We start from the raw sequence: 15,204 nt of genomic DNA, 5'->3' as shown, positions 1-15,204 counted from the left end.
AGACATCAAAGCGACAGAACTCGTCTGAAAGAAATACAAATGGACAAACGGGAGCCCGTCAGGAGAAAGCATCCCTAATCAGCGCCTAAATGTTTGCAAAGGGAAGAGTATCCGCAGCCAAAGTGCGAAGTTTCGCGGGGCCGCCGAGGACAGGAGGAATCGTCCTGGCGAGAGAAAGTTCTCGGCGGCAGATAGAGTGAACAGAAGAGAGGGAGAAGGCGGCGCGGCGCGGGGAGCAAGAGTTGAGAATAATTGGCAGCGAGCGGGGACTGCGTTCACCGCGCGCCAGGCGGCACAGCTTGAACTTAAAGCGCCGTCGCGGCATAATGAAGATGTGGCCGCTAATTAACATATGGGGTGCGAAACAGGTTGGTTGGCACGCGGCGCGCATAGCCGCCCGCCCCCCCCCCCTCCAAAAAAAAAAACAACTCCAAAGTAAAGTTATTATTGGGGAGTAATTAGCTCTGTGAAGTTAATGCGCTGAACAATAGCTGCCAGCGCCGCACAATATGGCCCGCATCTGAGCTCGCGAAAAAAAAAAAATAAAAAAATAGCCCCCGCTAAAGTGCCAGTCCCTCAGCTAAAATCTGTTGGCGGCCATATGCTCCGGCAATTAATGCGAGACCTGCGTGACCTTTTGCTGAACAGGGGAGAGAACCAATAATTAATTTGAAGCAAGAGAGCTTCTAAAATGGCTCCATTAAATTTCGATTTCGATGTATGGACGACGGACATTTTCACCACAGCTTGTTTGTTCATTCATACGCGTTTGATAATGCGCGTCATGCTGACCTAGGATGTAATTTGTCATTTTGGACATTGGAGAGTCTAAAAGTTTGGATGAGTTGGGAAAATGCGATGGACCTGACCTTAAAAGTTTCAAATGTTCCAGCGTCCCGCATGCGGGACAGTTGTTAGCCCGGGGTATTCACGTCGCTACCTGGAAACTTGCCCGGTCATGTGATACACCGTTAAAAAACAGAGTTCCTGGAGATTTGAAAAATGCCCAACATGTTAAGATGCAATCGTATCTTCAAACACACAAAAAACACAGAAATGGCTATTTCAGCCTCATGAATTTCCAAGGCAATGTCAAGCCAGCAAAAATGGTGCTATTACGCGGACTCGGTCCAGTAAAAGTATTCCAGCAAAATAGTTAGTCCACTCCAAGCCTTAGATTCATAAAGCGACGTTATTTGCTTCAAATTTCCACGCATATTTTCGACATATTTTTGATCATAGATTGAGTTAGCTTGAACAGATTAGCCACGTGAGGGTTTTAGCGAAAATGTCAGGAAGGATAGTTAAATAAAAAATGTTGAATGAACTACCAAAGAGACATATCATATATTTGTGCACATTAGAGGGTACAAACCCTAGCAAGCCCGGGATTCAAAAGCCCAATCTCCGAACTGCAAGCGAATGTGCTAACCAGTCATCGTCCCCCTAAAGAGAGAACGCTGTCCGTCGGGAAAACCCAAATTGCGCCGGTCGCTGTTTAATGGAGGAGATTAAACAATTATCCAGGCGATTGGTTTAGCGGTTTCAGTCCCAGTGTTCTGGTGTGTGCGGTCGGTATGTGCAAAAAAATCAATGAAAGCCTTTGCTGAGCTCCACCAGGTAGGTCGAGTGATTGAGTTAGCAACGCGGGTTAGCCTTAATGGACAGCTTGTTAGCTGCTGTCGCCAGCGCGTCTGGCCTCTCTTAAACCAGTCAAAGCATCAGGTGGCTTTACTCATTTTCCCATTTTTTTTTTTCTTCTTCCGCCTTCCTCTCTCTATTCCGCCCCCCATTACGCTTTGTTGTCTTGCCTCTAAGACGGCGGGCGAGCGCGCTTGATGAGATGAAAGACGAGGTAGACGGGGGGGCCAAGTTGAGACGCGCTAAACCGTCCGTTTTGCTCCGGCGACTTTTTGATTCATTAGCCGCGGCGGCGTCCGCGTCGCCTCATCCCTGTGCTTCGACACACTTTGCCGGCTTGTGTTCTTTGCGCTCTCGACATAAACCCCAGACGCTCCGCAGGTGAGCCCCTTTCATCCCCGCCGCGCTTCCCAGCGTGGCGGCCACCGGGGGGAGCCTCGGAGACAAGTCGCCTAATTAGAACGAGAGAAGACGAGAGGGAACGTGCTCACCCTTTCGAACTTAACAAGGAGGGCCCCTGGCGGGGGGGGGGTTGCGGAAAGAAGCATGTGTGTCCCCTCGCGCACACATGGTCACGTTTTGGCCGGAGAATAATGTGCCGTATCGTCTTCGAATGCACAAAGGAAGGATCCGTTTCCCCCGCCGGTGCTTACTTAAGCTCGGGGATGAATCTAGATTTTGTTTAAGATTAATGTAATGAGGGGCCAAGGGTGCGTTTATGGTTACACGCATGTCTAGTTGGATTTGAAAAGCTACGCTAACTAGGCTAGTTAGCCTCCAGCCTCAAATTCGGGATTTTACGGGATGAATTAAGTATACAGCGGTACGTTGACTTATTACGACGTTAGGAGGCCTCGCTTGGTCTCTGGCGCGAATAATTAAGCGGCGGTTACCTTTGCTGGTGTGCTGGGAAGATTTTGCTCATGTGAAATATGCGCGTTAGCTCAATAACAGTTGGGCAACAGTGTCACACCTGCACCTCATTGGCTGTGGAAAACGCTCCACACCACTGCTTTGGAGTCTGATAATTGGTTTTATTAGTGCAGATTGTACCTAGAGGGACTGCAATTGACCTCCACTGTACTCTTATTTCTGACCGTGTTTGTCTAATGGCTCATTAGCGATGCTAATTTCAGGTGAAAATCAATTAAGTCCAAACCGCAAACGGCTCAATCGCTGACTTCTGGACACTAATGAGCACTTACGTGCGTCGAGTGCAAAGTCGGCGTTAAGTTGGGTCACGTTGGACGGCTAAAGAGTTGCCACGCATGTAGCACGCGCAATTCTCGGGCTTTGAAAAAAAAAAAAAAAAAGTCCAGCGCAGGCGAGGACAATAAATAATTTGTCCTCTTTTCTCGGCAATGTGTGCCACTCTCCTCTCTTTTTCATGAGCTTGATCATTCGTTTCATTTCATCACCTCGTCCAAGTGGACGCTTGAAAGCATTCTTCGCGGGCCTTTGGGGGTTGAGGGCCGAACAAAGCCAACGCACACATGCGCACTACAAACGGAGAGAGACACAAGAAGGGACAGCTGAACTCGGCCTCGTTAGGGGGAAACGCAATCACAAGGGGCTTATCACAGACACAAAACACGCACACACACACACCCCGAACATAGTGAACCTGGTGCCCTCGCTCTGGCAGGCCATTGTATTATGGGATTGCGCCGGACAATCTCTTCATGAATGATTAAGCAGCGCGTTTTCTGCGCCGACTCTTTGATGCCGGGCGCCCGTTTGATCGGCGCGCATCGTTTTTCGAGAGACGTACAACTTCACGCCGTGGCGGATGCCTACAGCTGCCCCTTCCTCCCCCGCGCTATGTGAGAGGCTATTGTTGGGGGGGGTGGGGGGGATGGGGCGGTTGACGGAGAGACGCTTGTTTGGGAAAAGGTTGCAAAGTCATGGGAAAACAGCGCTTTGTCTCGGCGGGGTCGTGAGGGAGTGAATCATGAGCGGACGTGTTTATAGCTCCACACACACAGCTGCGGCAAATGCGCGCGCGCGGCGCAGTCCAGGACGCGCACAATCCAGAACACACGGACGAGTCTTCACGAATCAGGCGAGACACAAAAAAAAAAAAAAAAAAAAAAAAAAAGGGGGGGGGGGAACAATTAATAATGGAACTCACACAAAGCAAATAAACACAGCTGCTTTACACCCAAAAGGCGCACACAAACGCTATCACAAGGCCCCTTATCACGCAAACTGTGGATGGCTAACTCACAGGGGTGTGGGGGGGGGGGGGGGTTAAGACGGGATGTGTATCCATGTGTGTGTATTCCGTCCTGGACGGGGCGTCTCGGTGATACAAAGCGGGCCTTTCTCAGCTCCAAATTCAGTGTCATCTGCCTTTAGAAAGGCCCGGGCTATTAGTTCCGAGCCACCTGGACCAACATAGAGGCTCCACTGTCGCACCCAAAAAGGACAATACTTCCATTTTTGAAGTCGGTTTAGCTCAGTCCCGCCTGGATTTGTTGCAAGACTGACGAATGTGGCCCGCCGCGACGCTCAGTGCGCCGGTACATGAGTGGGCTAACATTAGCGGCTAGTTTTACTGGGATTGGAAACTTGAATCGGAGACGGCGGACGTTGCAACATTGCAGACGTGATGGCCAATCATAATGTTGTGGAGTGTTCCATGGCAAGGTTTCCATAATTCATCACAACCAATCACATTTTTAAACCACAATTTTCGACGAAGCTTGGAACAGGTATATACTTGAGTAAAATCTTGGATTTAAGCAAGTATATTTCGAGTCAAAGACTGTTTTGATAGCTTTCTTTGGTCCTTGAATAGGATTCTTTTCCTGGAAAATGCAACTGTTGAATGATACATCACAGACGTGCAATTAATACAGTATGGTATTTGAATTTGGCTTTGCAAAGTGCGCAATTTATTTTGCATTTCTCCAATGAGCCGTCGAGCAACATTTTGAAGTAAAACAACGTAAAATCTTGTCTTTGTCTGTCTTTCGACTCTCCTCTAAGTTTATCGGCAAAGTGAACAGAGGAGGTAAATAAAACTGAGTTAACTGAGTTAATTTTTTTTTCAAACGCTTTAGAAAATGTCAATTAGTCGTCAAAGTTAACGCTTTAACGCCGACAGCCCTAATAATATATAATAATATATGTAATAATAATTATATATTAGGGTTGATCCGATCGGCACGCTCAGACATCGGGGCGGATCGCATAGTTTTCAGCTGATCGGTAACGGCTAAAAAACATCCGATTTTTACATTTTCGGAATTTCTAAAGTCAAGGGATACCAAACCTGCACAAGTACAATTGCTTGTCACGAATGGCGCGACCGACGGCCGACGCGACTTTTCACCCCTTTGGCATGTGGCGGCTGTTCACTCCGAGAAGAAAAGCGGCCTTGTGTGAAGAAAAAGCAACAAGTGATGATGGTCTGTTGCCACGGTTTTAGTACCACTACTCCCCAATTGCTACTGCCGGAATGTGAGAAATGCTGAAAATCTCCTCCAATTTGGCTGCTAGCTGAGATAAACTCCAAAAACGGCGTTCCGGGGCCACGCGCGTGTGCTGACTCGCACGGCCGCGCACACACACAACGCGGCCTCACCTGGATTTGCTGCTGCAGGAGGTTGATTTTGTGCTGCTGCTGCAGGAGCTGCTGCTGTTGCCGGGCAATCTGAGGACAAAAACAGCACTTTATTAGAATAGACGAAATGTCCGCGTGCGTACGGAGCGGGGACCGTGCGCCACATCCGCAGGTCTCGGAGGCCCCCGGTTCGCACGGCAGAGGCAATGAAATATTCAAGAGCGGGTCTCATCCGGTCTCAGCTCGCAGCCAAAGGGTCAGCGCTGTGGCATCGACACACTTTGCGACACAAGTCCATCTGCCGTTATTGTTGTGCTAAAGCACACTAGAAACTGTTGGCTATCCAAAAATCCCTAAACTCTCAATTTGTTTGTACCCTCAAAACTTTGTAGCTCGTTGTTTTGGGTGGACCTCCATTTGCGTCTTTGAGGGCCATCCTCCCTTGCGAGATTGAAATAAAATCCCCCGTGGCTAACGCGGTCCACCGTTCACATGCGCACTGCGTTCTCGCCGCGAGTCATCCTTTTGGTCGCAGCTGATTTTGTATTTTTCATCACGCTTATTTTGGTAATGATTCAAATCACGATTATTCAAACCAGCATTTATTTTCTGGAACATCTAACATAACGCAAGTCCAAATATATAAATTCAAGTACGTAAACAAACAGTGCGTTGGATATAAATGCATATTAATAATCGTTTTTTTTTTTTTTTTTTTTTACGACTATGCTCGTTTTAGTAACCGTGGTGCGTAGTAACCGTAATTTGATTCACTGCGCCGATTATCGCCACCGACGGCGCTGCTTGAAAATGGGTGGATAAAAGGTGATTCCCAGGTATCGTTGTGGAGTGAATTGCGTACCTGGTCCTGCTGCTGCTTGGCCAGCTCCATCTGCTGCCTCTGTTTCTCCATCTGCGAGGCGGCCAGCTTCTTCTGCTCCTCGTGAGCCGCCAGGAGCTGCTCCCTCAGGCTGCTCAGCTGGCCGATCATGCCCATGAGTTGGCGTTCTTTCTCCGCGAGGCTATCCGGGGTACCTGCATAAGGGGCAAAAAAAAAGTAGGGGCCGTTGTAATCCATGGAATAAAACTGAAGGCGAATTTTAAAAGAGGGCTTCATTCAAGCTCGGCGTGAAAAGTTTGTCCAGAATACAAATGCGACGCACGGGTGTCTTCTATCCGGGGGCCAGAGAGCATTGTGGGAGTCGGGTCGGAAAGGGCAAGGAACAACAAAGTCGTGCAAAGCAATCTTGTTGCTCCGTCTAATATACGACCGGTTTGGGGGTTTGGGGTCCCTTCGACGGAAGGTGTGTTGTAAAACCAGATGTTGACTCGTTACTGCAGTGCACATCCATCATCGTCTTTATTGCTTCATTTACATAAAAAAAAAAAAAAAAAAGTCCAGAAATGAAAACATTTGTCAACAGGTTAAGCAAACTAGAAATCAACTCCAGTCGAACAAAAAATTTCTCACTAAGAACGGTAGCTGTTGAGCCTTTGTGTGTGTGTGTGTGTGTGTGTGCGAGAGACAGAGAAGGAAAGTGTGTCTGCTCTGTGTTTTCCCTGCAGTCAACCCACCTTCTGCTCACATTTAGCATGGCCTGACCTTTAACCCCTCAGATCCTGACATACCAGCTCCATTACACACACCTACACACGTACACGACGATGTTTCCAAACACACGGCCGCACAAGGCCTAAATCATTCAACAGGATGTCGTTAAGGAGACGCGCAATCAGTGCGGGGGGGGCTAACGTCTGCGCGTACCCCCCCCCCCTTTAGTTGAAGGTTTACCATATACTACGCGCGTGTGACGACTACAATCGTCCATTGTTGGAAATAAGGACAGACAATGCGCCGCACCGAGTCTGACCCGGCCTTTGACCGCCGACGGCAAGGTGAGAGTCATCCATTTGTACTCCTGGTTGGCAGTGGCCCCGCCCACTCCGTCCATCCGCCAACAATGAACAATAAAGGCAACTGTCGGCAGCGCTGGCTGCTGGAAAAATAAACAGGCCGCTGTCCCGACGCACAGACCCACCTTTGTAAAGCCCGAACGAGAGAAGCGTTTGTGTGTGTGCGCGTCGCCCGAGCTGACCAAGACAAGAAAGGGGCCAGTGTTGAAAAATGTCGGCCTGTTCAAGTAGAAGCAAGGGGGGGGTGAAGTGAGAGGGGATAACTTAAAGGGTAGGGGCGGGGGGGTGGGGGGGGGGGGGGCAAGGTGAAGCGATGGATCAAAGAAGGCTTTTTTTTTTGTCCCGAGGGGTCAAACGCACACACATGCGCACACTTCTATGTACAAACAGGCTCGAGTCGGGGGTCGCTTTTGCGCACCGACATTGCGCGCGCGTGTGTTGAAGTGTCAGAGCATTCCTTTCAGCGTCCCCCCCCCCCCCCCCCCCCCAAAAAAAGGGGGAAAAAAAGTGTGTGAAGATGAAGCTGCTTTTCTTTCTTCCGCTCATCAGATGCGAAGCTTTAATCAGTAAAGCAGAGCAGACGGAGAAAACAAAGCGCCCCCCCCCCCCCCCCTCCTCCCAAGTAGCCCCTCTTTCCTCGAACTTCTACGACACCCCCCCCTCCTCCTCCTCACAACATCGCTTCTCCAACTTCCGTGAGGAGGAAACGATCAGCCGATTGTCCCCCCAACCCCCCCCCCCCCCCGTCCGCGTCGCGATTATTACAACCTGAGCTCGTTTTCAAACGCGCGACCTCACCAACCAATTTGTAACAATGCAAAGCTTGTCGCTGCGCTTCGGGGGCTAATTAAGGACCGACCACCCCGTCCCGCCCGCGAGGAAGGAGCGGGGCCAAGACGGAAGCAGAAAGGTCCACAAAGTCTGGAAGATGATTAGCGAGTATATTCACATGACGGAAGCAACCCGGTTAGTGTAAATAAGTGGATTATGCCGATTAGCTTGATTTAAGTGTTTACCGCATGGTGGAGGCTAACTTGATTTTTCTAATGCGTAAAAATTCACTCATATGGACTCCTGATTTCGCCCCCAGCTGTTGGTGTGCGGGCGCCACGCAGGATGCCCCCGACACGGAAATGTCAACTCAGCAGGGGGCTGGGGGGGGGGGGGGAAATGGAGGGAGGTTTGATCAATGTAGTAGACCCTCGCCACGGTGCTCTGCGAGGCTCTTTGATGACATATCTCGCTTGCTAATGAAGCGTAGACGCCGGCAAACGTTTCCCCTTTTATATTTTCCTTTACTCGACCTGGTGATCTTGTGGTTGTTAAATGATGAATAGGTTCAAAAGTTGTTTTTAAAAAAAAAAAATAATAATTATTGATATTTTCATCTCAACTCCCAACAAGTTTTTTTTTGTAATTTTGCACATGAAAATAAAGCCATATCCTTACACGGGCAATGGGACCGTGTTTCATGCCCTTATACCCGTACGGGAGGATGTGTCATCATTATCATATTTGATTATTTTGGGCGTAAGAGGGCGTTTCATATCATTAATTGATCATTCTTCGATTGATTATCCGTTACATACACTTGTCCTTATATGGTCATTGGAAAAGTATGCATCCCCGTATATAAGTATATAAGGATATAAGTGTTGTGTCTATTTTGGTTTTCCTTGACATTTTCTTGATATAGGAATGATTTCTACATCCTTATATGAGGGCAATTCATGTCTCACACAGGCAACATTAAGGTTGTCCGAATTGAGTCACGGGAAGAATTGTATTTTCCGAATATGTGCTCAGTCATTCGGAAGTGTCAGCGTGAACCGGAAAAGATATGAAACCGGCGAAAACAGTCCCGCGTTCAAAAGTTTTTCTTGAAAAATTTGAGGACAAACTCATAAAATAAAAACAAAAATATTGTTGCACTCCAACTGGAAAAAAAAAAGAAAGGATTTATTGTTGCTTATTCCAGCATCGATATGTTTTCCGTGTCCTCGTCGCATACGGGAAGAACGAGTCAGTCTTTTACAACTCTTGAGGACTTCATATTCCGGAGGTTGGGCGTGAAGCCGCGCCACGTAACCTACCTTTAATTTCGCCAATGTGCCCTGAGCCCATGGCCAAAAGTTTGTCCTTCCAGTCCTTTGACAACAGCCTCTCAATGCTGGGAGCTTCTGTTCAGGGCGATGAAGGACACAGGGGAGAGAGGGAGCGGGAGAGGGAGAGGGAGATTTAGTTGGCTGGCCAATATGACAATAAAGCACCTTTAAAATCCATTCGCTGTAATAAAGGCAACATCGGCTCAGCCTAATGGCCACATCAGCAGGAGCAGAGAGAGAGAGAGAGAGGACGGGAGAGGGATGCTGATAATCGAGCGAGAGGAAATCTGAGGAACAAAAAACAAGTGCGGGAGAGAGCGGGGCGAGGGGGGTGGCGGGAGAGAGCGGAGCGAGCCGGCGCAAGACAAAAGCGAGAGACAAGTGGAGCGCGCAGGGAGAGGAAGTGCGAGAGGCTTTTTGCCTCTCACCTGCTGCTAGAGAATCATTAGCCCTGTGGGCCCTGAGACAAAGAGGGCCTTAATGCACCCGCCACAATGGACACATTATCAGCCGGCGCTTTGTTACTCCGCGTACACTCCGCAGAGCCTCGCTTACGCGAGCGCCTCGTCGCACGCGCGCAAAACAACAGCAACAACAACAACAAAAAACAAAAAAACGGCGATAGCACTCCGACGTGGATGTTTACTGAAAAAAGGTGTCAGGCTGGGAGCCGCTCGCGTCGCGACTGAAAACACGGATCGTGCGGGACTGTGCCTTTGAGGGGCGTGGCCTAGTTAGAGCCGCATTACAGTTCAGGTCCACTTCAGGCAAACACCGGCGAATCTAAAGATTGCTCACAACGCAAAAGTAAAAGTTTGAGAAGGGTCCGGCTGCGGCTTGTAAGGATGCAAGAACGCCCACTGGGCGTTCCTGTACGGGTTTTGTCGACCAAAAACGGGAACGCCCATTTGTGGCTGCAGCTGGACCAGTGAAGGTCTCGATGTACATCTATATTAGAGTTGCGTCATCAGTGTCGTGAGTGCTGAGACAAAGGAGAAGCGCTGCAATCGGTATTTACCGGGAGCCATCTGCACTCGGGATGGAAGGTCTTAGCACCGAGGGGGGTTTTTAACACCGCGGGATGCGGGGAGGGAGATTAACCCTGTCAGCCAACGCAAACGCACGCACACACACACACACACACTCGAATGCACAAAACAAACACACACTCTCTTATAGGCTATACGACTGCGCCGTGCTTCACAGATGAGGCAAAAGTTTGTTTGTCCTTGGATTATTCCCGCGCCACCGCCTCATAAACTGGAATGACAAGACAGATGTGAGGAGGAAAACATCTCCATCCTGCCGGTGTTGCGTCAGCCTGGCTGCGCGGCGGCACAAACAGCAAGTGCACCGAGTATATTTTGTTTTATTTTTGAACTTCATTTGGTTTTATTCCATTGGGAAAATACATCAAATTAATCATGTGTGACTACGCATCGTCATTCGGCATGTCACCTAATTCCCTATGTGCATGACAAACCGATGAATCAATTAATCGACAATTTATCGATTACCAAGTTAACAGACAGCTATTTCAATAATCGGTGAATCGCTTAGAGATCATGTTTTACTTAAAATTGTCCAATATTGTCAGATTTGTCTTGTCCTCCATGAATGCATGACAAAACAATTCAGCGATTAATCGACAACTAATCACTTATCAAGTTAATGGACAGCTATTTTAATAACCGGTGATCCGCTGAGAGATCTTAACTTAAAATTCTCCAATATTGTCAGACTTGTATGGTCCGACGCAGACTGAAATAAGACGTTTGCAAACATCTGCTTTTTACTTTGCAAAACAACACTCAACATTTTAAACGATTTTCTGACATGTTACACACTAAGCCAGTTTGTTTGTGCATTTTCTGCACTGTCAAGTTCAAATGTCATGTTTTTGAAAAAAAAAAAAAGGATGTAATCGGACCCGATTCATAGACAAACATCGAATTCATCGATTATTTAAATAACTGTCTGTTAACTTGGTAATCGATAAGTTGTCGATTAATCAAATTGTTTTGTCATGCGTTCATGGAGGATAACAAATCTGACAATATTGGACAATTGTAAGTAAAATATGGTCTTTAATCGATTATTAAAATAGCTGTCTGTTAACTTGATAATCGATAAGTAGTCGATTCATTGCTGAATAGTTTTGTCATGCACATAAGGAATTATGCCGGATGACGATGTGCAGTCACACAGCTTGTCCAAACTCCACTTTATGGCACGTAAAATATGCTGTTTTTAAAGTTGATACCAAGCGCACAAAGAATTTGGAGGATGTTATGAATGACAGCGATGGTCGCCGTTGCAGTCATGTCATCCCAAATTGCAAATCTGTGAAACGTGTTAGCCACATCCAACAGAAATCCTCGTTTCGTGTCGGGCGTTTTAACTGGCAACGGGGCAGGCATATGGTCCCGTCTTACCCGTAACGTGACAAAACAAGCCCTGCCCTCGCACACACAAATGCACCGAGGCATGCCCTACATACTGCAGCCAGCTCTCCAGGGACAAGAATCGGCTCCTCCGTCGCCGACCGAATCGAGCGTCGGAGCTTTTCGGGTTCAGGATCAATCGGGAACGACGTCTTGGACGATGCGCGCGGAAGCCGGCCGGCCGGAGAGGGAGAAGGAGCGCGCCGGCGTGTTTCCCTGCCTCTCTGACAGCTGCCTCACCATCACCCCAACAGGTGCTATTAGCCCCCCGTGCTCCCGTCGGGCCCCCCCTCCCCTCGCTCAACAATGACAGAGGCTTTTAAGCCAAAGAGCTTTGACAAGTGAGAGGGAACAACAAATGGCAGCGAGGGCCCGTTTGCCCCGCTCTCTCTCTCTCCCGCTCTCTCTCTCTTGTCTCCATCTCTAGTTAGTATTTTTATTTATTAACAGGGCTGCAGCCATTGTCCCAAGTGACAGGCCGGGGACCACTTTAACTATTAATAAAAAAGCCAAGAGGCTCTTTCATTGTGCAGACGATGGCAAAAAAGGGGAAAGAAGACAGGAGGAGAAGTCGAATGTCGATTCATGATGTGGAGCCGGCACGCAATGAACCCTCGCCGACCCCCCTTGATAAACACAATCCACAAATGGACACGCGTACTGTACGTGTGTGTGTGTGTGTGTGTGTGTGTGTGTGGGGCGCTTCCTTCAACTGTGACTTCCTTGTCCCCCTCAGCTTGCTTGTTGAGTTGACTTTGAGCCCATCTACCGATTTATAAAAGGACATTGGCAACCAAAAACGACAAAAAAAAACCCAAAAAAAAATCCAAATTCATTCAGTGACTTTATTATTTTTTTATTGATTTATTGGGAGTTGCATGAAAATAGCAAGTGATAATTGATTACAGTATCTAATTGAATTTTCATACCCGTTCAACGATATTTTGTTTTGGTTGACTTTAGTCTTCGTTTCGTTTTAAATTTGGTGTATTTTTTTCAATTTTATTTGGAACACTTTCTACATTCTTTCATTCAATTGCGTTTGTCTATTTTATTTCAAAGAAATGATATTGGAAGTTTCCTGGAACCATTTAATACATCATTTAAAAAAAAAAATCGGGAATTTAAGTTTATTCATTCAATTTTATTGAATGTAATTTGCTTTGATGAGCATGACAGTTGCATGAAAAGACGGCAAACACCCACAATGTGATTATGATTATATTTTACATTCATTCATTGCATTTTAAAAACATTTGACCTCGTCACTTCATTCTATTCATTGATGTATTCATTTTTGATTGATACATATTTTCTCAAAACTCAACGACAGGTGCCGCCATTTTATCACTTCATTTAATGCCGCTCATTTTCCACTTTGTTAATTGCCGTTTACTTGACACGTTCTCCGCTTTATTTCATGTTCTATTTCATTTTAGGCTCTAATTGAGCTCGACAGTTGCACGAAAACATAGCAACCGCTCCCGACTCCCGACGGTTGCCAGGAACCACATCATGCAAAAGGACAGCACAACACTTTCCACACACACACGCGCGCGCGCACACACACACACACACACACACACACAAAAAAACCCACTCCATTTTTTTTCGTATGTGACGTCGAGTATGAGTGTGAGCTAAGTGCGGGGAGTGTTTGTGCCCACGCTTGGGTGTGGGCCTGCACATTTACAGGGGTGGGGTTTTTGGGAGGATACCTGCCTTAGAAATGAAATGATGAAATCATTTATAAAGTTTATAAAATGAAGTTTGATCTCCTGGACATTAACTCACTGGAAGCAGACACATATAATATAAATATGTGTATATTTACGGGATATACTGTGTGTAGGTATACATATATACATATAAGAATATGCATATAATTTATATATATATATATATATATTTGATTTATTTGTACATGTATATATATGCATATATGTATAAAAAATGTGTATATACATATATATGTATGAATATTTATATACGTATATATGTATATATATGTATATGTGTATACATACATATTTATATATACATATGTATACATATATATATATATATACATACATATACACATATTTATGTGTGTATACGTATATATGTTTGTATATGTATACACGTATTTATATATGTGTGTATATATGTGTCCATATATACCGTCTGTATACATAGGTATATATATATTTATATATAAGTATATTATATGTGTACTGTACTGCACTGTGTGCATGTGTTTGAGCTCCCCCATCCGGCTTTTGGATCTCACCGTGAACGAGAAAGACGGGTGGCGGTCCAGCTTCGGAACAGTGCCATCTCTCGTCTCTCTTTCACACTTTCTATTGTTCGCTCACATATTCCCCCCCCCCCGAGTCACCACAAGTGGCCAGCTCCGTTTTTCCTATTATCTCATATTTGTGAAAGGGAGGGAGGGACTGGTGAGGTGGAGGTGGAATGATGGAGGAGGGGGGTGTGGAAAGAGAGTGGAGAGAAAAAAAAAAAAGAGAGAGTCCGGGCCTTCAGGTTCACAACAAAGGGGCCTCTGTGCCAGCGCCAGACCCAGCCGGGCTCTGAGGAACGGAGGATGAAGGAGGGTCCACAGGAAAAAAAGGCCCCGGCTTTTGGACCCCCCCCCCCCCCCCCCTAAAAAAAAAAAAAGAAAAAAAAAAACAGGCTCCACATTGACTTGCCTTGGCAGGCAAGATGAAGCTCTGACTACGCCACCTCCGCCCCTCTCCTCCTCTCGCCACTTCCTCCTTCGTCCTCCTTCACCGAGCGGAGCAGGGGTCACCGTTGAATAAGCAATTATACAAGCGGTGGCGGCGTTTGTCTAGGCCCCGCCGGCCCCCCCCCCCCCCGAACACTGAAGTATTGAGACGGCGGCGCGAATGTGACAAGAGGCAGACAGAGTATGTTTACGTACGATGGCGCGATTAGATTAAGAACCCCGTTCGGGCCAGACCGAAATCTTTGCGACGGTCATGTCGTTAACCGGTTGATTAAGTGTGTTATCCAAACCGAGTTAGGAGGTTGGCGTCCTAAAATTTTGGGAGTGATAATGCGATGATCTCTTAAAATGGATGGGAAGTCTCCTTAAGACGATTTGGGACTAACTAATTCTGTACTCATGACTGGACGTATGCTCGGAGCCGGCGCAGCGTATATGCCGGGTTTTGGCCAAATCGCCCGACAAAAAATGTTGATTTGACAAACTCTTGTATCGGACCTTCTTCTGGAGCTGTGAAACTCCGGACCGGCTCGTGGGCATCGTGGCTGTGCGTAAGCGTTATTTCAAAGCGCTTCTTCCGACCGAAGCGTTTGCTTTGCAGTCTGGCTATCTCCCCTTCCAACATGCTCCCTTACGAAATGATGATGTTGTTATTTTGATGATCAATTCATGTTTGGTTGAGCTGCTCCATGTGTCTGGACACATTTCCATTGATTCCCTCTAATGGCGGTCCAAATCGCTTTGCCAAGACGAGGGGTAAGGCGTCGGAGGGGGGGGGGGGGGGTCTAACGAAGAGAAAGG

The 15,204-nt window shown here is 47.1% G+C and overlaps 1 protein-coding gene and 1 long non-coding RNA gene across 17 annotated transcripts in view; one reads left to right on the top strand and one right to left on the bottom strand.

Annotated features, from left to right (window-relative positions):
- The window catches only part of LOC147126728 (uncharacterized), a 175,703-nt gene that overhangs the window by 64,122 nt on the left and 96,377 nt on the right, over positions 1-15,204 (top strand). The window lies entirely within an intron of this gene.
- Positions 1-15,204, bottom strand: part of sox5 (SRY-box transcription factor 5) — a 72,475-nt gene that overhangs the window by 29,981 nt on the left and 27,290 nt on the right. For 11 of the 13 annotated variants that reach the window (XM_086022956.1, XM_086022960.1, XM_086022957.1 and 8 more), the window contains exons 4-6: positions 9,217-9,303; positions 6,072-6,244; positions 5,231-5,299 (exon numbers count right to left, since the gene is read on the bottom strand). In XM_086022956.1, the coding sequence (XP_085879082.1) occupies positions 5,231-5,299; positions 6,072-6,244; positions 9,217-9,303 (329 nt within the window). The remainder of the gene's footprint in view (positions 1-5,230; positions 5,300-6,071; positions 6,245-9,216; positions 9,304-15,204) is intronic. The other 2 variants (XM_086022963.1, XM_086022968.1) reach the window with 1 other exon arrangement.

The sequence above is a fragment of the Filicampus tigris genome, chromosome 22 (assembly GCF_054856515.1).
Source record: "Filicampus tigris isolate MCC_2025a chromosome 22, RoL_Ftig_1.0, whole genome shotgun sequence".
Classification (NCBI taxonomy): Eukaryota; Metazoa; Chordata; class Actinopteri; order Syngnathiformes; family Syngnathidae; genus Filicampus; species Filicampus tigris.
The sequence above is the reverse complement of the archived record's forward strand: the minus strand, read 5'-3'. Positions and strand labels throughout refer to the sequence as shown.